Raw genomic sequence first — 27280 nt, forward strand, 5'->3', positions numbered from 1 at the left:
CAAATGGATTTCAACTTCATCTTTTCCCCACTCAAATGAATCTTGAGCACCCAGTATAACATTCCTAATAATGATAATAATAATAATGCATCCTCCATTTCCAAAGCATTATAGAAAGTAGTAGATCATAGAACAGTATTCCTATTGCCAAAACCAATGTCTTTGTCTTTCCTGTCTCAATGATCTCTTCTTAGTAAGAGACTAAGAAGGGAAGACACAGGGTTTATGGTTAATCACATCATTAAGAGAAATTTTGGTGGTGATTTCAGAGGTATGAAACTTTTGCTTGAAATGTTTGACATCCTCAGATCAGCTGTACTAAACCTAAAGAACTTCCTGCATAGTCCTTAATTTTTAAGTCTTCTCTTCAGATAAGGAAGACTGAGAAAAATAATATAACAGTTAAATGTCTGTAATCAGCGTTGTGTATTTCAGTACTTCTGTATTTAGAAATGTTTCATTGTTTCTAGAAAATAGCTCTAAGAGCACTAAGGCACATGATAAAGTTTGACTGTCTCTCTAGTCATTTTATTCAGCTGTAGATGTCCCATGAATAGATTTGTTCTCTCATCTAGCTGCAAAAGTTCCTTTGACAGCTGTGAGATCCAGAGGCCAAGCAGATTTAGCAGAGCCAAGAGTTTTCACTACAAAAAAAATGACCAGTGTATCCAGATTTTTTTCACATCATTCAGAAACAACAAAATTAAGACCAGGTAAAGAAAGAAGTTTATAACCTTAGTTTGGATTTCACTTCATCTAATCTATAATGGTAGGATGAAATGATCAGATGTCTCTCTAGTTAGTGCTCCATCCAAGCATTTGTCATTTCAGACTGAAGAAAGTTGGTGAATGAAGGTATGACCTGCAAGCAAATGGACTGCTGCTTTCCGAGAGTCCTCTTCTGGTACTGGTTAACCTAAAAGTAGCTCCAAATGAAGGTGCAGATTTCTCAAAGGCATTGCCAAAAGCCCAATGTAAAGCTCACAGAGTGAAATATGTCTGGCACCAATTGACATTTTATCCACATAATCCATAATAGATTTTATCAGCACTTCTGAATACCCAGAAATGCATTATGTAACTGATCTCACGTTTAATTCCTACCAACTTGTCTGCCTAAGCTAATAAAGACAAAAATTGGAAAACCAGACTCAGCATGCTGGGACAGCAGCATGGTGAATAGGTTTGCAGTTTTCATCATTACTTGTAGTGAGTTCAAGAGGATAATTATTCCAGAGCTTTAGAGTGTCACTGAGATTTGGATGAAACTCTGCCAAGCTTCAGGTTATACAAATAAAGAATTAGCTGGATATAATTTAGGAAATGAAGAGACCATAGAGGATGTTGTTTACTAAAAGCTTCAGTATTTCAATCCTTAATACCCCCCTTGCTATTGGCAGAAATAAAACTATATAAAGCTACATTTAGGGAGACTGCCTGTTTGCTGAAAATTCAATGGTTGCTTCAAACCCCAGCCAGTTATTACACTGTTATATTTTTCATATTAAAGTACATTTACCCTCTTCAGTAGTTCAGTTACACTGAATTCTAGTTACTGTTAGAGTCTGTGCAAAGCAGATACACTTAAGACAGCTGCAGCTCCTTTTGGAGCTGTACTGTTATTGAGACCATATGGCCATTTTGCTGGTGGTGTTTCCTCTTTTATTCTCTTCTCTTGACAAATATTATATCTTTAAATGTGATAACATCCTTCAGAGCTGGCCTGAACACTGCTGTATTTTTATCCTGAGATGCTAACACCCTTACACATAATCAAAAACCAAGGGAAGTGTGCAGGTGTTCAAAATCCACCCCTCTTTTTCTTCATTAATATCAAGATTACAGCAGAATTTGAAAATAAACTACAATCTTTTATACAATACACCTTTTAGTGCTAGAGCCTGTTGCTTGGAATCCTAAAATCATTAACTGCCAGAGTCACCAAATTCAAAAATTCAGGTTTTATTGTTTAACCTGTTGAAGTATATGCCAATAAGGTTGTGCAAATAATATGCAGAAATTAAATTAACTTAATTCCAAAACTAAGCTCTATATGACCACACAGTCTAAAAATATTTAACTACCTGATACAGGGGTGGGGGGAAAGCAGCCCTATGGATATCAGAAAGCTGAAGGTGGGGGTTTCCTCAGGTCATTGCTACAGAAGGACAGAGTCAATCAACATAGTTTAATTTCTTTACAGAATGCAGCTCTGCATAGCCTATTCTAAACAATCTTGATTTAATTTTGAAGTCCTGTTTGCCAGTAGTTTGGCTACATATTAAACCTAATATATGTGTCCTGCTTTCTGGTGGGATAGTTAATTTTCTTCTTAGTAGCTGGTGAAATGCTGTGTTTTGGATTTAGGATGAGAATAATGCTGCTAACACCCTGATGGTTTAGTTGTAGCTGAGTAATGCTAAAAAAGAGTTCCTAAAATACTTGTAGAAATAGTCTAAATCAAGGAGTTATTTTCAGTTCCTCATGCTCTGCCAGCAACCCAAACTCACCAATGGGATATTCCATTCCATAGAATGTCACACTGTGGAGGTGCATCCTTCTCCCCATGCCAGCACTACAGGAGCCCTGGCAGGCCTTGACTGAACCATTTGAGCTCTGAAGTGCCCCTTTACCAGACCAGCTGGGCATCAAGGCATCCCTGCCCATTACAAGGAGCTCCTGCAGGACACAGATAGTGCAGGAAACAACCCTGACCATAACAGGAACATCAGCTGCCTGACCAAGGTGGGGAACAAAGGATAATCTGTCATCCCCTGACAGCCTTGGGACATCCCCCACCCAGATCATAGCCCAAGTGAAACAGGGCCATTGCTTCCAGTAGTTCCCAACTTGGGATATGGTCAGCATGGAAACTTACTGATGACTGAAGCTAATCATCTTGCAATCTTATTAACAGCAGTCCCAAATGAGGCCCGTGGAGTTCTCCTGGATTGCAGCTGGCTGTGCCAACACCTCCCCTTGACTGGAACACCTCACAGAGCCTGGGAGCCCTCAAGTCTGCCACACTCAAAGGACCATCACTGACAACGAGGCATAGGCTGATACCCCTACCACACAGAGACTGCTCCAAGTGCAGCTCATGCCTGGTGAGAAGATTGGATGTGAGTATTCCCTGAGCCCTAGGGGAGTTTTGGAGAGGAGCCTTTATCTTTATATGGATGTATACACACTTCTCTGCCTAGGATTTGATTATGGTATGAGTGCTGTTATTGTGAATCTGTAATGAAGTCATGGTTACAACTGTAGCAAGTCCTATAGAATTGCTTTTTTAAATGTTAAATTTGCTGAGATTAAGTGCTGATAAACCCTTTTGCACCCTTATCTTTTTGTACCCATATTCTTTGCACCCTTTCCCTCTTGCATCCCTGGTCCTCATGTAAATCATTCCAAATCGATTCTAATTCAATTTTCTTATGTGTCCTTCCTCTGTGTAATAAGTAATAGAGTGAGCCTTGCCATGGATTCATAAATTCATATTAGAACCTGCTTTTTGCCAATACTTTTGATGTTGATTCTTTAAACAGTCTAACTACTCATCTGTGAGACAGTCCCAGTATATAAACTGGAGGGAGCAGGCCAGGAGCCATTGATTACTGTTTGGGGACAGGCAGGGTATCAGTCAGGGGGTGGTGAACAACTGGGTTGTACCCCACTTTTTTCTCTTGAGTTTTATTACTCTCTTTATCTCCTTTTCATTATTATTACTATACTTTACTTTTTTTCAATCATTAAGCTTTTCTAACCTCAACCCATTAGTTTTACCTTTATTCCCTGATTCTCCTCTCCATCCCACTGGGGGCACAGGAGTGAGCATGGTACTTAGTTGCTGGCTGGGAGTAGACCACAGGAGTAAGAAATATAAATACATATATTATATAAGATCAAGAGAAGTGACTGAAGCAATATTGATGACTAAGACCAACTATCCAAAATCAACAATAACAAAAACTCTCAGATCTTCTAAAATTGATCAGAGAAACATATACACAACTGCTAAGTTTCTAAATATTTTTAAAATATTTGCATATTTCTGATAAGAAGTCTAGTTTAAGATGCTTTTGATGAAATACAGAAGAGATTTTGGCATGTGACAGTGGCTCAGTGGTGCAGTCAGGCATCTTACATCTGCCCTGGAATGAGAGGAAAGGACCATGCCACACAAACCAGCAAAATTTACTGTTCAAGGGTTTTCCTAGTAAGGGGAGAGAGGGATATAGAAATTAATAAAAATTAAAATAAAGGGAAAAAAAAAGAAAAAAAGAGGTGGAGAAAAAAGAAAAAGTTAGCAAGGGTGGGGAACTGCTTGTTTTATTGTTTAGCTGTCATGGAAAAGAATGCCACATGCTTCCTGTTCGAATCTTTCACCAAGGAGTCATCTGTGCTGTCATCTTGCCAGCACAGGCACAACATAAAAACCTCATTTCTCAATTTTACTTTTGGGAACTGCAACCTGGCAGTAGCATGCTTCTTTTTGGGCACAGGCCATTATTTTAGTCCTTGGTCTGATGCCTCTTCCAGCACTTTCAGAGACATGCTCCAATTCTTATTTCATTCATGCAAAAATGCAAAATTTCTTACAAACCTCTACAGGCAGAGATAAGAACATGGTCAGACCATCAGTGAGGAGTGGCCCCAAAAGTGTTTTGCAGGTTGACATAAATGTGAAGTTGCCAGTGGGTGACACACGGGGGGGGGGGGGGGGGGGGGAAATCACAGACTCTCCAAGGGCATTCCCACAACTCCTGGCTCCCTCTGCTCGTGCCAGGGATGAATGTGGAGATGTGGATAAGCTCGGTCATAAACGTGCCCATGCAGATGGATTTGCACAGAGAGAGGCTCTCAGGGAGAGATCTGCCTGGGGCTAGAGGAGAGCATTTGCAGCTCCCAAAGAAACCACAAACTACATTGTAGTCAGTACAAAGAGAGAACCAGAGTGGAAGCAGGCTGAGGCAGGATAGAATAAAGGGAGGAGGAAGTGTCCATTCCTCACGAATGCAAAAAGGAAGATATTATAATCAAGGACATGCGTCTGGCAGATGCAAACCAGAACCTAGCAATGTTTGCTTTTTAATCCATTTCTCTGCAGGAAAAGTAAACAAAACATTCCTAACTCTATTTGCCCACAGTATCTCAGCTGACATTCCTGTGTGGCCATCCAAAAGCCCTTGATGCCAGACACTGTGGTCTCCTGCACGTGGCTTTCTGTGTCCTATTGCGATTCAAAGCCAGGACTGGAACCTTCATGCAAACATGAAAATGAGAGCTGAAGTGCTCTAAGTGAGGAGGGAACACAGCCTTCCCCAGAGGGATGTGGAACAGAACCAGCGGACTAAACCAACATAGAAGTTCAAAGTGATAAACAACAATTGTTTGTGGGGAAGTTTCAAACACTAAATCTATATATTTGTTTATTACAGCCATGTACTGGGTTTTCAAGGCTAGGTTTTGGTAGCAGGGAGGCTACAAGGGGTGGCTTCTGTGAGAAGTTTCTAAGAGCTTGCCCCGTGTCCCACACAGACAGCCAGCTCCAAGAGGACACACCACTGGCCAAGGCTGAGCCCATCAACAATGGCAGTGGCACCTTGGGGATTATATATTTAGGAAGAGGGAGGGAAAAAACCCTGTGCATCATGAACTGCAGCTGGAGAAAGGAGTGAGAACAAATGAGAGGAGCAGACCTGGTGACGTTGAGGTCAGTGAAGGAGGGGGAGGAGGGGCTCCAGGCACCAGAGCAGAAATTCTGGTGATGAAGATCACAGTGAGTGAGCTGTGGCCCTGCAGCCCATGAAGGTCCATGGAGAAAGAGACCTCTACCTGCAGCCCATGCAGGAGTCTCAGTCTGGAGCAGGTGGATTCCTGAAAGAAGGCTGTAACCCTGTGGGAAGCCTGTTTTAAAGAAGGTTTTCTGTCAGGACTTATGACTGTGGGAGACCAACAGAGATGCAGCCTGTTCTGAAGGACTGGACCCTGTGGAAGGGACCCACACTGGAGCAGTTCACAAAGAATTGTAGCCTGTAGGAATGACACATGCTGGAGAAGTTTGTGGAGGACTGTCTCTTGCGGAGCAGGGGAAGAGTGGGAGGAGTACTCAGTAGCCTGAGCAGAGACAAGTGATGAACTGGTCACAATCCCCATTCCCCAGAGACTGGTGGGGAGCAGGTAAAGAAAATCAGGAGTAAGGTTGAGACCAGTAAGAAAGGAGGCGTGGGATGAAAGTGTTTTAAGACTTATCTTTTATTTCTCATTATCCTGCTCCAATTTTTATTGATTGGCAATAAATTACATGAATTGTCCCTTGAGTCTGTTTTGTCTGGGACTGTAATTGCAGACTGATCCCTCCCTCCCCTTCCTTATCTTGACCCACAAGCCTTTGAACAATCTTTCTCTCCCCTGTCCAGCTTAGGAGGAGCATGATAGAGTGAATTTGGTAGCACTGGGCATCCAGCCAGAGCCAGCCCACCACAGTCCAAAACAGGAGGCTTGCAGTGTGGTTTTTTTAAGAGCCAGAGCAACAAATCCATCTCATATTTTGGTTGTTTGTGGTGATTTTCCCTGAATTATCTCAGTATTGTTTCTGTATACCCAAACTTAGTGTCACTTTTTTCAGAACCACATTTAGCTTTTCCTAGTTTGATAAATTCACCTGACAGCCCTACAGTTTGGTTTGTTTTTTTTTTTTTAAGAAAACAATCACACACAAAATAATTTAAAAAATCTCCCCTGAAAACCCAAAACAGGCAGACAGAGACACAAAAATAATACTGGGAATAATGATGTATTTTTAGGTATCATTCTTCACACTGCATCCGTTCAGATGATTTTGGATCAAAGACAAAAGAGAACAGAAAACAAAGGGCCAAAGTGGGAACTTAGAGAAAAAGCTTACTCACATAGGACTTCTTCCTCTAGGAAAATGGACTAAAATGTGGACTTGCTTGACTCCTCTTATGAGAAGCAGCAGCATACACTGATAATTACTTTGTCATTGTAATTATATTTGGCAAAACCCCACATTCATTAAGTAACCTTCAGCAATAAACTTGAAAAAGCATTTTTTCAGCAAGCTATCAACATAAAAACCATGAAGAACTGTAACAGGCAACTCATCTGATTTTGCACAGCGCATTTTCTTTTCCCCTAAGCATTTGATTAATGTGCTGCTTCTGCTCAATTTCTCTCTCTGCAGCAGGGTTGCTGCTGGATTCCCTACCATCTAGTTTACTTAATATCGTTGGGACATTTCCTATAGCTCTCCAGGAATGCCATAACTGTAGGAAGAATATTAACTTGTCACCACCAGTCATAATATTTTCTGCAGCAGACATCACTACTTGGCTCAAGTACAAAGCAACATCAAACTTAACAAAATTCTCACTTCGAGGTTGGGAGAAAAGCAGCAACATGGTGTGTTAGAAAATATTATTTTCTGGAATTGTGGAGCAAAATAGCTCCCTGCCACCTGTCCCTTGATTCTCCACCTGGATACAGTCCATATCTGGCTTCTTGGCAGCCACATAAACCTACAGTCCCTGTAGTCATAGGCAATCTTAGTGAGAAGCAAAACAGCAGCAAACCTTCATCCAGCTATTTAAAAATAAAACCAAGAAAGCAAGCAAACAAACAAACAGGAAAAACAAAGCAAAACACCAATAATCAAGACAGACCTTCCTCCCCTTTCTCCATCATGGCCTGAAGTCAGTGTCCTCTCAAAACAGGGGCAAATGACCCCACACAACCCTCCCCCTTAGTTTTAGCTTACTCACCACACTTTGTCAGGATGCACCAGTAATAATCCAAGGGCATTTCATATCCTCACACTTCCCTGTGCAGGCTCAGGCTCTCCATGCAACCCACTGACTCAGAGACATCACCACCACAGCCACCCTCACCCCTTGATAGCTCCTCTACCACCACAGTCAGTTCCACCACCACAAACACCTGCACCACCTGGTGTTACCTCCCCCAGTACAGCTGCCAGAGCAGACACTGTTGAGGCCTAAATCACGCCTTGCTGCAGTTCCCAATTCTACCATGTTTTACTGGAAGACTTGGGTCAATCCTTTCCATCCTATCTTGGGAATAGGCTGTTTTCCAGATGCAGCCTGACTCCCTAGGCAAGTACCCAGGGATGTCTCCCAGGCTGGAGACTCTGTCTGCCTGTCCCGAGAGCTGGTTAACTCTGCATCACTTTGCTTTACACAGGCAGTGAGTCAGCAATAGGGCTCAGCTGTGTGGGACTCACTACCTCACACCTGAGCTGCAGGTCTTCCAGCCTCTCAGCTCCATCCTTTGCCATCTTCTACTTCAGTTTCAAGCAGAAGTAAATCATCCACTCCAGCTGATGAAGTTCAATCTCCCAGAGAGATCCAGGGTAAGACCTATTGTGTAAAAAGACACAGTAGCAAAAGCCACTTCAGCCTTCTTCGACTGCACAGTAAAAAGTCCTGCCAAGTGCTTTGAGGGGGCAAAATCCTCAGTAAAACATTAGCTCAAGGACTGTGAAGAAGCATGTCCCAGCATCCTCAGACACATCTTGAATATAAGCCTTCCTTCTGCTTCCTTGGTATTTCTATTGTTTAAACCACGTCTAGACATGAGGATTAAATGGGGAGCTAAAGGAGATGGCAGTTTAGCAAACCCTGATGCTTCTTATCAGACTGCAGGAGAGCTGAGTTGCTGCTTAGCCACCCCTCACTGCCACATCCCCACATCATCAACCGAGTCACGTTTAGCCTGGCTAATTGTGGGCAGGCTGAGGGCACCAAGCTTAGCCCCCATCTGATGATCTGAGAAATTTTCTTGACTGCTTTGTTGCTCTAGGGCCTCAATAATATGCACACGGTTCTGGGTCCCTATCTGGGGACCAAATGATGTAAAATTAGGTTCTGTATTTACTATTTTTAGGTACATAAATTCTTTATTGGACCTAAATCTCAGAGCTCTACTGAATGAAGGCATCAATTATTAAGTCTCGCTTCAGTAATTAGTCTTTCATGTTAGCTGAAAAGCTTAGCATTCCTTCATTTGATCAGAGGTCTCTGTCTCTGTCATTTCAGATTTATTTATGTCAAGCTTGATCTTTTAAACTTGAGGACTTATGAATTGGAAGGAAAATGTTCTTTAATATAACAAAAGTGAGGGCTAACAGTTATTCTAATGTATGCTAATTAACTGTATATTTCATTCCACAAAAAACCCCAAACCAGTAGTTGACAGGTGCTTTTATATACTGTAAGAATTCAGCTGCACAGAGGTCACTCAAAAATGGGGCAAGACTAAATAGATCAGTCCCACCACATGATATTCCAGCCTCATCTCTTGTGCTTATCATCTCCATGTGACTTACAAAGCAAAATTTAGACATACTGTGTCCTTTCCCTTATGAGTCTTAGATACATAAAGATTGCCTTAGAAAGTATTTTCTCAGGGTGGGTGTTTTATTTTTTTCTTTTAGTCAAGTGATACCATGACCTTTTTTTTTTCTCTCTAAGGCTTTGAAGGCTTTGACAAAATTTCCAGGTGGCATGAGGAGTGACATTGGAGAAAGATGAAGATAAAGCTGGGTTCCTCCCCTCCATCCACTTCCTTTTACTAGCTTAATTTATTAAAAAAAAAAAAAAAAAAAAAACAAAAAACAAAAAACCAAAATCCTCATCTGTCAGCCTATCTATCCTCCCACATATGGAATAAACCAAGAGTGACAAAGATGGGACAAGCACTCCCTTGTGTGGAAACAACATCTTTAGTTGGTTTGGCTGCTCTGCAGAATGGAGAACCTCAAAAGAACATTGAGGCAGCTGCTCCCTCGCCTCCAGGCAGCTCAGGACACTCACTGTCACTCATTCAGAAATTTGCCAGTTGGACCAGCAAATCTCCCAGAAGCTCAGGTAATTGGAGGTGCCACCATAAGTGACGACTCTGCTCCCAGCCTGAATTCATGTTTGTCACTGTGATACACAGGGTGCATCTTTCCAGCACAGAGCCAGCAGAAGAGGTCTGAAGGGAACAGAGGTTGCACAATTTAGGACAGCTCCAGTTCAGTGTCCCTCGTCACCACAGGGATCAGCTGCAAGATGTCCACAGTAGCTTTTGGCCCTTCTGCCACTCAGCTACAGGACAGTGAGCTGAGGTGGCTGCAGGTCCCCCACAGACCTGAAAGTGACTTGGGTTTGTAGATTTGATTGCCAAGCTGAATGAACATTTGGGCAGATTAGTGATGTCATTACACTTAATTGCACTGGTATTAAGCTCCCACTCACTGCATAAATTGTGGCAGTGATTATAAAATAAGGCAATTATTGAGCCTTGGTGTTGGTTTAGAGCAAAGCCTTTCCTGCAATGTCCTCACTCTCCCACTTTTTTTCTGAAGACAATATCTCTCTGTGGGTTATTGGAGCAGAAGCAGTTGTGATATTTATATGCAAGGCTCAATTGCACAAACAAGTGAGAAGAAACTGCAAGAAAAGACTTTTGTTGGTATTGCCCTTATTCAGAAACTACACAATAGCATAATTTCAAAAACAGGATCAAAGAAAATGGTTGGAAAGACATTTTAACAGCACTTTTCATCCAAATTTTAGAACCCTGGAGAGGTACACAGCACTGAAATTCTCTCCACAATCATAGTGTTCCTATTTTTTGCCCAATCCTTCAGTTCCTTTGGGAACCACCCTGTTTTACCCCATTCCAGGAGGAGACTGGGGGACAAAATTAGTCAAAGAAGTATAGAGATGAGACTGTAGCCTCATATTCTGCCCAGATGGAAAGACATCAATTTAAATAACTACTTCCAGTAAGAAGGCTCACCTGTTGCCTTTAGTGACAGCTTATTTGACATGAAAAACAGGACTCTGCCTCCTGGGCTTTTGATTCTTGGAGGCAATGCTCAAAGCAAGACTCTCCTTTTATATTTTCTCTGGTATATTTTTTTATTTCATGTACCTGCCAATGGACTCAGATTTTTCACCCCTGAAGCACTCCACCAATCTGGCTACCTCATGTATCAAAGCAGATTCATGTCCAGCATTTAACTGAAATTTGGCAGCATAGCTTTTAATAAATTAATAATTGCTGTCATCTTCCATGAAAGGGAATATGGAGGTAACCATTTCTCCAGCCTAAAGCATGAGTCCACAGACTAGTCCCCTTCATGCACTTTTCAGGAGTCTGTACTCAGAGGTTTGCCTATTCTGAAGAAAAATTAGGATATTTAACAAGTGCTGGTTTCCAGCCTAGCACTAGGAAGTTGCAGTGAGCCAGCAGTTCTGCTCGGGGGAAAAGTCCAAACCCCAAGTGCTGGTTTTAATTTTACATGCCTGTCATAACGATGACTAGACAGATGTTTAGAGTGCTCTCAAATAAATCTTACAAACAAAATTTACATACTTATCTGTGGTTCCCATACTTCTGACTACTATTTATTTATTACATAGGCACAAATCATTCCCAGTAAACTGCATTAGTTAAGAAAAATAGCATCATCCTAATTCCATGAACACACAGCAATTATTTTTAATCCTCATTCAAAAAGATTTTTCTATAAGCAACAATTTTCCTTTTTTTGGTCACCCTGCACTTCACTAGATGTCCAAGGTAATAAACAAATCAAGGAATCAAGGGAATATGAGAAGTTCCTGGGAGTCTGCATGATGGGGATATTCAAGATGACTCATTTGCCTTGCCACAAGAGAGAAATGAGACACTTTAGTATCTAAGCCAGTGAAAAGATAACAGCTGTATGATCACATCATGAATCTGTATTTCTACAATATGAACCAGCAATGAATGAAGAACCTCTTTGGGCAGGACAGAGAATAGAGCAGAAAGCAAAGAGGTGACCCTTGTCTCCAAACCCCAGGACAAGAAAAGGATACAGAGGAATATGGAATATCTCAGCAAAATAGAAACAAAATGAGTGCTGGCATGCCAGCAGCCATAAAGGACTCTGTCTTTTTAGCACTGTAAAAGGGATTTCTTTTGAGATTGAAGAAAAGGGAATAAAATACTTGTAGAGAGTTTCTCCCAAGCACAAAGGGAAGAATGTGCTGGAACTCAGACCCTGATATCAGCTCAGTTGGTTAGACCATGCTGCTAATAGCACACAGAGTAGTGGGGTCAATCCCCAGATGAACACCCACTTAGGAGATGGCCTTGATGATCCTTTGTGGGTCTCTTCCAACTCAGAATATTCTGTCATTCTATAATGTGCAACAATAAAAAGAAAACAAAAAAGCAAATCCAGAATGCTTTCCATGTTAGGTTTTTTGTTTGGTTGGTTGGTTTTGGTTTTGTTTTTTTTTAAAGAGACATCCCAATGCAATTGTCACCTATGCTAAAGAAGTTAATCTTTCTGCTCCCTGAGTAAGCCTCAAACTGAAATAGAGTACACAAACCTAACTCTCAAACTCCTTTCTGACTGCTCAACAACACAAAAAATGTAAAATAAAATGGGAAAAAGGGAAAGATGGAAAAAGTCCATTATGGTGAGGGATATGGCTGGAAAATACTGAGGAAAGAATGAATTTGCTGAACTGTTGGACTGTTTTGGTTTGGGGTTTTGTTGTTCAGGGATTTTTGTAAGGAATTTTCAATTCTGGTTTTTATCATTACCTGTAAGATGTCAAAGGAATATAAAGTCAGGTGTAAAGGACCTGACTTTAGAGTACCCTGACTTTTCATGCCAATTTGTAATAATCCCTTACATCAGGTATAGTTCAAATACAGACAGACCATCAAAAGCCCCCAAGATAACAACTGTCTCCAAAAAAATTGCTATTTCTTTGAAATTATTTTTAGTTTCTTTATTTCTCAGTTAGTGGAGGTTTACAGACTGTTTCAGACCCAAGCTATATGTCTGCAGAGATGAGACAGCACTTCAATTGTCAAGGTATGTCTCTCACACAGCTCCCAAATAGCACAGGTGGAGAAAAGGATACTTGAGAACTTGATATAATCACCACGGCTGTCCCCATTGTTCAGGTTAGTATCCCCTGTCTCCCTCTTCTTCTAACTGGCTTCAAAAAAGGGTTTTTTTGCTGCTAAATTACCAAACTGACAGGCAGACAAGCTGGAAGAGGTAGGAAGGCAGTGTTATGCTTGCTGCATGCAATTCCAAGAGCTTCCTTGGGTACTGCAAGGCATGGCAGCCCCATGCTGATCTGCACATGATCGTGTCCTCTTCAAGCATCATGTCATGCCATGGTCTCCACAACAACATACCTTTTTTTCAAAATTTCTGGCATATTAATTGGGAAGACACTAGTTAGTTTCTTATTCCTTCTTAACCATTTCATGTTTTTCACAAATAGCCCTTTTTCACCTACACTGGAAAGTGTTTTTTAACTTCTAATAGGACCAAAATGTGCAAACCAGAGGCAAACAGCATATAAATTTGCTTCAATGAGTTACATTTAATATGCAAGATGCCCCATTAAAATGTATGAAGTCTTTTAACTCTAGCCCACAGACATAAACAGAAACAACAAGAAAAAAGAATGAAAGGAAAATATCCTGATTTATCTTTATAGCTAGTGGTGCATTTCTGCTTTTTCTGTGTAGGAAACTGACTTTGGATTTGTAACAGAAAGGAAGAAAGGTTTATGGTGTGCTCTGTAGTTAAGGGCTTTACATGTTCTCCATTGTAATCTTTTACTCTTGGAGCAGGCAGCTCTGCTAAAGGACAGTAAGTATGGAGCAATGTGCAAATACAGCCCTTCTATCTGACAATAAAAGTTTCTTTTCTAAACCTGATTCTATGATCACCAACCAGCAACTTGAATTTGGAGGAATGTTTTAATTTCTAACACTCAAGGAATGGTTTTCTTGTCATTTCTGCCTACACAAGCAGAAACCACTTTCAGTCTTAATGCTGTGCTAGTCTTGCTCATTTAGAGACAAGCCAAGCTCAAAGGAGGCATGCAGCTGCAGGGATAAAACAAAACTGCAGCCTCTGCTCTGATCGTGGTAGAGCAAATAGGAATCCATTTTTCCAAAAACATTTCTCTACATAAAACAGTTTTAAGGACTTCATATTAGCCAAAGTGAAATTGGTCCAGCATTCAGTTGTGTCCTGCCTCTTTCCAAAGGACAAGAAGTTATTCCGACAACAGCCCAACCCATCTCTTCTTACTCCACCTGTGCTATATGAGCAAGAGAAAGTGAACCCCTGTGAAGCTACCCCACCACTACCAGCCAAGTGGCACTCAGGAAGGTACAGTGCCTCTACAGCTGGGGCACGTTCAGAGCTTGCAAAAGAGTAAGAGCACAATGATATAATGCAGGTTACACTCTTGACTCTCTCCTGACAGTCCCTGAGGACACTGAGAAATGAAAAGGTCTTTGTGTCTGTACCACCTCCACTTTATGAAGTACAATGGTACATGACATGTTACTCCCACTTCTCACAGCAGAGCCTAAATTTTAACCTTCTTTTTGCTACAAGCCACTGTGGTATTCTCTATTAAAAAAGCATTCAGACTTTGTGACTTATCAGTCTGCAGTTTAGAAGGGCCCAGCCTGCAACTCTTGGACTATTATTCTGTCCAAATGTGCAATGTGATGCCTTCAAATCTGTAAATTCCTTCTTTTCTGTTACAGAACAAGCAAGGTGACAAATGGTTCTGAATGCCAATACATTACAGAAAAGGGCATGCTAACTACAGCTGGGATAGTTAAAACAAAACCTCTATCACATTTCATACCAGATCTAGTGGGCTTTGCATGCTTGAGTACATGAATACTGTATACTGTAATTTTGCAGAAAAAGCAAAATCCACATGAAGCAGAAGCAGACCTGTCACTGTATAAAAGTCAAAATCAGCAAGCAGTACAGTGATGTATTCTCTCATGTTCCCATAAGAAAGTTTTCAACATATATGTTCACTTTTCTAGTCATTCAGCAAGGTTAGTCTCAGTATCCCCTGAACCAAACAAGACTAAAATAGATCTTTCACAGCAAGTGTATTGCTTCAGCAAAACTTCTCAGAACACCCCGTTTAATTTGAAGGATCAAATTAATAATGAAAGGAAAAGAAATGGAGTTAACACTAAACTGCTGTTTAAGGAGTCATTTCAGGCTGTTGATTATCTTCTGAAGAATATTGTTATTTAGCTAAAGACAAATAGTACATTCCCATGAGGATCTCTATTATACATGTGTTATATTCCTTTCTCTGGAGGATGAAGATCTGGCTGCATATAATTAGTATTGAGAATTAGCTATTATTAACAATTGAATTAACACAGTGAATCCTTCTAAAGGAGTTTCTCACTAAGTACATTTGTTTGCCAAAGTCAAACTAGAGATGTCTATATAAACACTCTTGTGACATTCCCAGAAAAATCAGTGCACCCAGAGAATTTAATGAATGCTGCTACTAATAACTGGTAACAGTGCGGGCAGAACAGAATACCTTCATTTTAACCACTAAGAATTCTAATACCAGCAGCCCAGTCATAGTGTGTTGATCACAAACCCTGGAGAGGGGTTGCTTTCTTCATAATTATCTGTCTCCAGCAACTATGGTAGGAAAACCGCTAATATTCAGAAATAATTAAACCAGCAATCAATAAGATATTTTTATTTCATCACCAGTCCTGATAGATTGTTATAATTCATAAGAAGTTGTGAAGTTTATTGATTTTTTAAGATACTGATTTAAAATTGAGCTATATTTTCAAATCACTGAGTTTACATGAAACTATAGTCATTATACCAAAGTGGGTTTTTTAGACAATTTAAGATGCAACAATGTCAATACCTATTAAAGGAACAAATATATCTGGTCCAGAACATAAAGCTTTATATGCTACTATATCAGTTGTTATGCATGAAGGGGACTTATTGTTCTACAATAAGTAATGTACTTGTTTACAAGCCTATTCAATATATTCCTCTGAAAGTTAATAAAAGCATGATAAACAATGGCCTAAAATTGAAAAACTCCAGTTTTCCAAGTGTAATAAAACTATAGCTATTGATTCTCACAAAAGCTTTTTACAATTGTAACAATAATTTGACAAAGCAGAAAATGTTTGCTCAAATTAAAAAGCTGACATTTTTAATTTCCATGTAGCTCAACGGCTTGTTATTTCCAATAACAGCAAATTAGCATCTTGTCTACTTTTCCCAAAAGGGACACTTTATTCACTATAAGATTACGTTGTTCATTTAAATCTGCAGGGCAACAGAAACAAAAAAAAAAAAATTAAGTGATGAAATAATTAACTCTGGAAGTCATTGAAAATGCATATTTCTCCATATGTATAAAATCCTTTCAAACAGTACTGCAGGGTAGGAAAGAAAAGTTAATTATCACATAACTGTATGACAGGAATTTATTAGAAGCATTACTGCTGTATTTTAACACTGTAGGTAGTTTCCCTGACAAGAAAATCTCCTTCCCATGAATTAGTTAGAAATGTACATCCACTTTTGATGGGCATGTAGATTTGACTTTGATTTTGAAAGTAGTGCAGCCTCCTTTCTTCTTCTGTAGGGTGTGTTGTGTTTCTCTTTAGAGGTCATTGGTGTAGGAATAATGCTGGAGGAGAAAGAACTCCAAACAGATGTGCAGATCTCCCATCTGCCATCATGGTCTCACAGTGTGACCTAAGGAAGGTCTGTTTCAGGTCAAGGGTGGAAACTTTAGAGGTTTAGCTTTTCTGTGGGTTTCTGTTACCCTCAAGCTTTCCTTCTATGGAGTCAGGAAGAGGTAGAGAGAGAGAGACATGTCTGGGATGCTCACGGGATTCAGCAAGCTTCTGGGTTTGATCCTTCCATGCTTTTCACTATTCTGACAGTAGCACCTCAAGGCTCCCAAAATATTACAAAAAAGGGGAGAGGCAGCTTGGGGCTACCAAGCACATGGAGGGGATGCCAAAGATCTTGCCTGGTACTCAAGCAAGAATGGGGCGCGGTACAAATTCTCTGTAACTTGATCTCCCTGACTCTCATGCAGGGCTACCCAAAAATTGAAGGTTTCATCAACATAGACACTTTATCAGGTACAGTACACCAAAGAATACAAAGAAAAAAAAGAAGACAAGATTACCACAGCCAACAGTAAACAATATAGACCACCTCTAGCTACCCCTTCAAGAGATTTCAAATTGGTTTTTTTAATGAAGTGTTTACTGTAATACTGAGAAATAAATTGTTCTGTTAGGTGCATGTGTCTTTATAGATGCTTGTATGCTACAATTTGTCTCTCATCCAGAAGGCATCTTTCCAATGCCTTTTTTTGTTTTTTTCAGTATAAAAGAAAACAGCCTGTTATGATTCTCACAAGCTTGCTTAAGTACCAAGCATATCAGCAGTCTGAAATGTATCCATGTATGGGTGAGAGAAAAGAAGGTACAAATGGATCCTAATTCATGCTTAGGTAGCTCCATGTTTGGAAGGGAAAATGAGCTATGCAAAATTTCCTGAAGCAAGAAAGATGGGGTTTTTTAATATAAAAGTATGCTCTTATAGGAATAAAGAGAAAAATCTTTGAGTTCATCAAGTATTATAAACTAACTGAGGCATCCTCAGACTTTGTGGTCTATCACTGTATGTGGAAAGGGAAGAAAAAAATTTCCAGTAACTTTAATGACACTGGACATGTTTGGATCATGATAACTCTACCTATCTATACCATCTGAACTGTGGCATCTTTTTTCCTTCAATTATTAAACTTCCAAATAAATGATTATTTTTTATTTATTTATGCTTTGTTCCCTACAGGTAAATCTATTTTGATAAGGGAGGATAATTTAGATCTGTCACAAAAGTGAAAAAAGAAACATATATAAATTAACAGGGATTTTTTTTCCCAGAGATCATATTCAAAAGTCAAAGCAAATAAAAACTGAATGGGTTTAAGTATCCATACTTGTATCTCAAACATTGCCACAGGACCTCCAAAAAATATGCTCTTTTCAGCAGGTCCTGAGACTTTAAAATGAAAGAAACCACAAAGCCCAGCACTTCTGTAGGCTGGTAACAGGAAACAAGGCTTTAACCTAAGATATCTCAGGGAATCAAGGACAAACTTTGAACATTACCTGTCCCTTTATGAAAAAAACAGATCCAAAAGGCACTAAAACACTCCCCACACACATAAGATTGAAACAATACAAAAACCCCAGTCTTCCTCACTTACCACCAGGCTGGTGTGGGCTCTCATTCCCTTGGCCAAGACCTAATTAAAGAGGCTGCTGTAAAATATTCACTGTAGAAAAAACTGCTGCAGTATGAAAGGCGCTGTCCTTAGAGGTGCTTGTTCACACACTCTGCAGAAAGGTACCAGCAACCACAGGAGTACCAGCAGCACAGAGGGGCAAGAGCCCCCTGCACCTCCCCCAGGGCAAGGATGGAGCAACTGCCAGCAGCTCTGTAGCATATGATGGAAGAAACGGAATCCTGATGAGTTTTTGAAACAAAATAGCAAGAAACACAATTTAAGGTATAGCAATCAAAGAGCATAGTTTTTAATATCAAGGAAAAAAAAATAGTAATTTCTGTGCTGGGTAAGTCAAGCCTTTATTGCTAAACCAGCTTAAATTAAAGCAGGTGGCAAGCTTCTATACTCTGTAACCAGTGAAAGCATAAAAATCAATTTCACAAATTATTCCTTAGCATTCCAGTTGTAGCAAGCAGGAGATTCAGGAAAACTTATTTTAATTAAAAACTTTATTTTTCATTACAATTCACAGTTTATACATGGCAAGAAGGACCCTTGCCATGTGGACATTCAGAACACTGTGCTGGGGAGACAAGGGTCTTTGTTATAAGAGCATTGCTCGGTGCTGTGTAATGGAACTTTTAGTTTTAAAAGCGTAATCTTTGTAAATGTTAATTGACTGATATTTACACTGAATGTACATATTAACTTATATTTATTAGAAAACAAGCTAAGCATCCAAAAAACATGAACATTCATATCTTGCATGTTATCTAATGGTCAGAGATGCTGTAAGATTTGCCACTTGAATCATGCCCAATCAGCAAAGTCCCATTCTTTTTTATTTTACAGAGCCTAAATTTTTCTTTAAGGCCTGTTCTATTCATTTTATGTACAGCCAGGTTACAACAGACTAACATAAGGAAAAAAAATGCAAAATTATCCATTCCATCCTGCATTTCTTCTGAATCTCATGTATACCTATAAGCAAAACAAAAGGTACAAAATTAATGTGGTTTCTTAAAACCAATAAAGAAAACCCAAAGTCTGGTTTAGATCTGCTTCTTGTCAGCCTATCCTGTCTGAACAATCATCGGTATTCAGATTGTGCTATTTATCAACTCTTCTTCATGCCTGCATTGCTATTCAGAGCCATCTCTATTTGAAATGTAGAAAGTCACAGTGATACCAGTTTCAATTGCATTCCCATGTTAGCCACAGCTCTGGCACAGGCAGCCCGCGTGACATTCAGGAAAGCACTCCACCAGGATTCCTGGGTAAAATATCATGTAGCCTCTGGGGTGACTTGGCTTAAAAAGGAAATTAAGAATCCTTTTCATACCAAATATCTGGCAGAAGGTTTATGTTTATTAAAAATAGCTGAATTCTTCTGCATTGTTTTTTTGGATGTGATTATTACAACACAGCAATTTAAAGCCTCCCCCTGCCTCTCATCAAAACAGTAATTTTTACTTGCTCTTGTCATCTACCAAATAATTTAGTGATAGATAAGCTGCAGATTTTTTTGGTACATCTGATGCAGAAAAAAACAACTGCTGAACACTGCTTGGAAAACTAAGACCTGAAAAGGGTCTGCAAATCCTACAAGTCAGCATGAACAAGTATCAGCTGGACCTGAGTAAAACAAAATGTTTCTGGGGGACAGGTTTGCAACTTTTGAAACTGCAGTGCCTTTAAATTTGGAGCTAACAACATCAATTGATGATTGTTGAGTTTTGGCATTCATTCATGCTGGTTGGTATCTTTACAACAGACACCTTTGAAACACCACCATTTCAAGAAGAAAGAAAGGCTTAAATGAAATACACTTCTCATGCAAAAAACCCAAACAAACAAAAGTTGTACAGGAACTGTAGAGGTTCTGGTTCTTCAAAAGATAAGGCACTGACCAAAATTTCTTAGGTAAAAGGCTGCATAAGAATTTCTTGCCATTTACAAATGTGTTGTAGTCCAGAAATGGTCCATTCCTAGGCTCAGTAAGGTAGACCCTGAAATTTTAAGGACTGATCCCTCAAAGCTACATTGTTACCATAAACAAGTGAGATTCATTCGTGAGGCCATATGGCACATTAGAAGTGAAAAACAGTCTGGGCAGATAAAGGCAGAAAACATTGCTTGTTCCAGCATCTTTCGGAAACAGCAGTGCCATTCATCTACGTGTCTCTGAAGAGATGCGATGGTAACTCGGGACTGTAGGTTTTCTGTGGTATTCATGCACACATATAAAATGCTGCTAGCACTGGTCATCGACAGGGTGGAAAAAAAAAGGTGTATGGCTAGTTTAAGCCAAGAGCTTCCCAAAGGCTGGGATCCAAAGTCATGGCTACTTAATGTTCTCGATCACAGCTATCTCTTCTGCTGCACAGTGAGGCGTCAAACCATTCATGTAAATGCTGTCCGTCTTTGTCAGAGCTGGCAAGAGGTCCTTCTCGCTGGTCAGGTGGTTCACTGACAGTGTTCTCTTGCAGGGGGTCAGGTCTTGGTTGTGGTTGACAGCAAGTTCTGCAGAGAGCTTCCTTTTGATGGAGGTGGCCCGCTGGAACTTGTCGTAGATCTCCACGCTCAGGCGCCTTCGAGTCTCCTTGAACTCGGCGGTGACATTGGCTGTCCACTCTGCAGCGTGGGCTCTGAACTCCCCAACCTGCAGCAAAAATCAGGAATAAAAAGGAAGCATTATGGCACTAAGGGCTTCAGACACTGTTTATCTTCAGGAGCATGGAGAGAGTGCAGGGCTGCCAAAGAGCTGCCGCTGCCACAGGCACAAATTTCTCACGCCAGACTCGCTCTTTTATTGGCAGCAGCTAAAGAAGAAATGTTGCACTAGTAAGAGTTAACAACAATTCCAAAAACACAAAAATCTTTTCTGCTGATTTCTTTTTTTTATTGTTATCATAGGCAGTCAGCAATACAGGGAAGCTGCAGAGGCTTGACAGCTGCACAATACCCAGCTGGTCAGGGGATGCTGAAATCCCAACAATCCAGGCTGTGTTATGCATTGTTACTAGAGTGAGTGGTTATTTATGAACACTTTCACTGTCTCTGGAAAGATCCTTGGGAGACTTGGTAAAGAATTTTGTAAATTTAGACAGAAAAGCTTTTTCAAAGGAAACCATCAGCTGTTTGCAGTCTTATTTGGATTTTGATATTCCTGTGCTTGATCAAACATAGCACCAACATAGCAACAGTTAAAAGTCACCTCAGTGGTATGTCTGCTTCCCAGCCTCAATCCCAAATCATCCTTATTTTTCCTCAGATATGGCATAATGTATACTTAGCAGATCTAGTCTGAGGTAAACTGTGGCCTGTCATTTATTTGCTATTTATACTTTTGCACTTGTATTTCAGTCAAACCACTGTTATATTAAATAAGTTATGTAGGTAACTAAAGGAGGCACCTTTTGTTCATATTATCTCATTGTAACCCAAAAGGAAATCGATTGTTTCTCTCTAAATCTCTTCTCCCTCAACAGCTTAATATTGGGAAGGTACAGCACAGGGAATATAGATTACTCATAAATATAACTCCAAAGTGAAGCATTCCAGGAGAATTTAACCCACATAAATTAGCCTAATTGGTACTGTTCAGTCCAGAATTTCAATCACTGGCAAACAAACATTGACTTGGTAAGCAAAGAAATGAAAAAAGAATTTACAAAGAGAAATATAGGGGGCAAACCATCAGAGAAAAAGCCACGAGCTAATTCATTCTTTGCAGTGCAGTGGAAAACAGGAATATAATGAAGGTAAAAATGAATCAGCTCATCCAGGAGTGACAGAGTTTCAGGAAAACTTTCCCCCTCTCCAGAAACAAAACAAGAAGATCTCTTTACCCAAGGGTCATTTTATTTTATTACATTTATCTCCATTTCAGTGAATTACACAGATGACAAATGTGGACAAAGTTCTGTTTTCTAAAACAAGGGTAGTTATCGGCAATAAACAGAGGACTCACCTAGCTGAATGATTATTAGTATTTAATTTGCAGCTAGGATCAGACACATTAAACTTCAGATCTGAAAATAATAAAATCTGCTATGCTGAAATATCTCAGCTGCTCCAATAATTTACTTGTAGCAAACAAGTAATAAAAATACGATAAATAGTATCAGTACACACCCTGGGGCAGGTTTTTTCCTTTTCCTAAGCCTTACTAAAGGCAAGTTTCCCAGGTCCTGGAGAATGGTTCTGTCTAGGAGAGCAAAGAGCCAGTACACAGGTTTCTATTTTACTTTATATGTATATGTACCCCTCATCAGTTGTGTCAGCATTTAACAGACCAGGTATTTTGCCTGAGCATGTGGTCACATAAAAGGATTGTCTCAGCAACTTACTGAACTTACTGGAAGATACAACCACTTTGAACTGTCTCACCACAATACAATACTTCAATTCTTTTTTTTTTTTAGTTCTCATGTGATTTCATGTTTGTCCAGGAGAGAAAATGAACTGGCCCTCTAGGATAGGCTCAGAATGTTCCTGGTGATGGACCTGTCTTGCACAAGGCAAGCTGTTCTTGGGCATTCAAGTTTTTCAGGAGAATCTTAAAACTGTAGTTGTTGGGATATCTGATGTCTGAATTCTAATGAGATTTCTTTGGGGAAGCAAGTTTATGCAGCCAGCTGAAGAGCATCAATAAATGTGCATTTGGAGATAGGCTCATTCCAATTAAGGTAGTGTGGAACACAATTCTACCTGCCCATACACCAAAGTTGTGATATTGATTTATATTAAAATCATAGGAGAAAAATACAAATTGAAACATGCTGTTATTAATGCTATTGCCAAGTAGAATCAGGATGCATTAGTAGAAAAATAGAGGGAATTGGAACACATTACTAACCAGGAGTTCAGGGCTGTTTGAACTGTACGTGCCCCAAATCACCGCTTTTGGCCCCTATTTTTCACGTGAACTGAAACGCATTCAAAAATGTTACCTCTTTGAAACAAAACTCTTAATTCCATAGCACTTACAGACTCAAGCAGGGTTGTAAGAAAAGGGTTATAAGAAAAGAAAAGTGACATTTTAACTACCAGTGCACATTAGTAACTTGTTTATATAATTTGATCCCTCCTTGATCCATAGGGACATATCTGTAACATGTTCAGGTTCTTTCTGTCCTTAGGTTATGACATTTGAACACACTGCATTACAGCTCCTCTTCGTCTGGGTTCTGGCAACCAAAAACTGTCTCATGCAGAGCAACTGAAATGCCAGTTGCCTGTGCTGCTCAAAAGAGATTAAATTCTTGGCATACCTACCTACTGTAACAACAATTTACTTTTCTCCATATCTCTTGCTTCATTACAGCACAGCTTTGTAGACTCTGCAGCTGTCATAGTTGGGGGCAGTGTGACATGAGGACAAGGCCTCTTAGTCACAGAAATTATTGACAACTACATACTTAACATAAGGCTGAATGTCACAGAATATTTCAGAAGCAATAGGAAAAACATGTCACAGTGATAGCACCTGACTCAGCCATACAAGAAGCAGCACTAATTTGGTGATGCTTCTCACTTTAACCTTCTGGGAAAAGAAATGCTACTAGTAGCTACATGGTCCCTATCCCAGCTCCTGAATTGACTTCCTCCACATCAAAATCCAAATAAGACTGCAAGGTGTTAGACATATTTCACAAGGAGTATCAACATAGCTATGCTGAACATCAACAGCAAGTAACTGTATTATGTATTTAAGAAGCAGGAAGCAGCACCCTACTGCCTTATGATTTCAGGGAAGACAAGTCTCAATAACAAGTTCTCAAGAATTATGGTATATAGTAACACAACCGAGTATTCCACAGAGCACACTTCACCATAAAATAAAAAAAATAAAAAAAAAAAAAAGAAGACACCAAAAACCCAAAACAGCCCCCAAAAACCAACACCCACAACTTTTCCAACAAATGAACAGCATTGACCCAATTCCTTGCCCAGCCCAGGTCACCTGGCCTCCAGCTACTACTGCCAGGGTATCCCATATGATCTGCACCATATCCAATAACCCTATGAGGGTGTCTCAAATACCACAGGCCATCTCCAGTAACACCTCCAAATGTCTCTGCCAATTTATGTGTCTACCTGTGGTGGAGATGTCACATTTACTCTTTCGGGGTATAATGAGAAACTGTCTCTGAACTATTTGTAGAGAGTGTTCTACTCATTCTTGTTAAAGTCACTATTGGGCTTTTTGGGTGGTTTTTGTAGTGAAAAACAAACAGACATCAATAAAGTACTGCATGAACTTCCTGAATGACCAAACAGTTCCCAGGCTGCCCACATACACAATCACCAATATAACTTCAAGACAGATATACTGAATTTGACAGAACTAGAAAAAAAAAATGTGGACATTAAACCACCATTCCTTCACCTACTCCTGCCAAAATCCATCTAAATGAATAATGTCCTAGAACTGGCTCTCAGTCAATATCTCTAGTAGGATCAAAAGTTCCTATGCAGTTTCATTGCTACTGTGTTTTAGCTTTCTGTCCAGCCGAGCTCCACACTTGGGTAAAGGCCAACAGCATGAACCAGAATGTAAGAATGTCCAAGGGGATGCCACTGTTGAAACTAAAAAACCATTTGAACATACTGAAGCACCTGCTTCATCCTTCAGTACTCTAATTCCTTATACTTGTCAAGAGATTGAGAAGCTTTCTGGACACTCACAAAATTATCCAAATACTAATGCATGCAAAACTTCCCGCCATTCAGGAAGACCACTCATCCTATAAAGTATCTGGAAAGCAAAAGCCATGTAGCCACACACAAGTAATCTGTATTTTGAATTAAGCCACAGCTGTGCTGTAGCAGGAAAACAAACAATCAAAAGCATAATTAAGGACATCCTTGAATAGACCAAGACAAATGCACTTGCCTAACTTTGCCTTAGTTTTGCTCCTCTGTTGCAGGGATATTCTTGAAAAACCCCAACATCACAGTAAAATCAGTTAATCTACTTCTGCTTACAGAGGGGGAAGAAATATATCCTGCTTGGATGGAGCTCAGATATATGACATGAAAGCTATGATATACTCAGGAGGAGGTATATCAGTGAGTAGAAAATAAGAAAAAAATAGCATTATATATATATATGTCATACAAGAAAATGAAAACATATATTTCTAAGTAATGTGTGCAGCTTTTTCTGTCATAGCTGAGCATTATGTTGTTTCCCTTTGGCATACAGGACTCATATATTTTATGATGAGCATGTTAGTGCAAGGCAAAAAAAAATTAATTTACAAAGCAAGTAGATGAGATGGAGGTATCCATTTGACTTCATTTTAGGGTGAAAAAAAAAGGTGCCCTTCCTTACAGATATTCTTAACGGTATTGATGTTGCCCTGTATATAATTTCTTGCATTTATCCCTAATGCATTCTCCAAATTTTCATAGCTTCATTTTTCCTCTTCGGTGTACTTTATCCTGCTACTTAAAAATAACACATCTAATTAACCTCTCTGATATGCTACTCAGACTAAACTGAAAGTGCATTACATGTCAAATTATGCAGGCAGCAGAATACAGAACATAACATTTTGTCTTAGCTCTCAGGAATTCAGCCAGTGTTCACAGAAACTGTTCACAAAGTTCCTTTAAAAAGAAAAAATGTAGGTACAGAGAGGGGTGATGGGTTTAACAACTCAGTTGCTAGGTGGGTTTATCCCTGAGTGCATCAGAGGGGTTTCCTACCTACCATCTCACTTTCCTGCAGTTCTGGGCAAGCATATGCTGCCTTTTCCCATGCAAGTTGCTGCTGGACAAAAATTTCTATTCACCACCTCAGTTTCTATAGGCTAGAGAAGACCAGAGTGCAGAAAAGGAAAAAGAGAAGCTTCACGCAAATTTTTAGTGAAACCTGTGCACTTGCGGCACATGAAGGGAACCTCATTTATAGTCCACCTAAAATTCCCAACCCAGTGATCTGGCTTTCGGTATTTCTACTATTATAGTGTTATTAGTACATACCCAAAATACCTGTGGACAGGTGTTTAGAGAAGAGTGTGCTCTACTTGCCTTTAAACGCAAACAGCCACAAAATGCAAGAAATTAATGAGATACCTATGCTGAGCTTTCCCAGATCCACCATGTTCTATGATGAACCACCATCTTCTGTGCCTTCATCCTGTCAGGACCTCAGCTCTGTAGCAGGGAACTCTCTTTCACCATCTCTTTAAGGTGCTAGACTTTGATTTCAAGATGAATGGCACACACGAAGCAGTAAGTGATGCCTTTTTTGGTTCCACTCACTGGTATACGCATCCCACTGTTTTTCAGATAACAGAGGGGAAAAGACCCTCTTTTGTGAAATTGTCATCTTCTGGGGTAAGGCTTCAATTACATAGACAATTGTATTTTTGTAGCCATGGCAGTCAGAAATTTTTGTGAACAATGGTCTCCTGATAGAAACTGGGTTGTTGAGTCCTGTAATAAGCAATGATTGTGAGTTCATTCTGGTGAGCAATGATTGTTTGGTTTCACCCACATAACTTCCATGAACACATCTGATGCCTTGGATGAAGTAAACCACATTCTCCAATGGGAATGCAGAGAGCCCATGAATTTTGATTATTTTATTTGTGGAGGAACATTTATAGTGGCAGCTGTGGGAATATGTTTTCTGGAGATGTAACAGATGGCAGATGCAAGAAATGGCCTTTTCCTCTATCATGGTTTGATTCAACAAAATAAAAACAGCCTACAAAAATCATGCCTACAAAACAGAAGCAGATATTCTAAGAGTCAACATGGTTATTTTGTTTTACCTTTTGTTTTTTCCATAAATATGAAGTCTGCTATGCTAGGCATTTCCTCAGAACTGTTATTGAATATTGCCCATCAGATATGTCATTTTATAGATCTGCATGTGTGTAGTCTCAGAAGTGTAGACAAGTTATGGGCCTGATTATCTCACTCTCTGTTGTTCCACTTTATTATTAACTTCCAATGATAAAGATTAAAAAAAAAAAAAGATGTTGAAATTTTCCTTTAAAAATCAGTTCTATTTAGTGGTTTCAGCTGCCTCAGAGAGCCATCCAACCCCTCTTTCATCCTGGTGAGAGTGAATG

General features: G+C 39.8%; 1 protein-coding gene across 1 annotated transcript in view; it reads right to left on the bottom strand.

Annotated features, from left to right (window-relative positions):
* Positions 1-18676: 18676 nt before the first annotated feature.
* The window catches only part of KCNK2 (potassium two pore domain channel subfamily K member 2), a 77014-nt gene continuing 68410 nt past the window's right edge, over positions 18677-27280 (bottom strand). Inside the window, exon 7 of the mRNA XM_053974147.1 lies at positions 18677-20847. Coding sequence (XP_053830122.1) covers positions 20530-20847 — 318 coding nt within the window. The 3' untranslated portion in view covers positions 18677-20529. The remainder of the gene's footprint in view (positions 20848-27280) is intronic.

This window comes from Vidua macroura, chromosome 3 (assembly GCF_024509145.1).
Source record: "Vidua macroura isolate BioBank_ID:100142 chromosome 3, ASM2450914v1, whole genome shotgun sequence".
Lineage (NCBI taxonomy): Eukaryota > Metazoa > Chordata > Aves > Passeriformes > Viduidae > Vidua > Vidua macroura.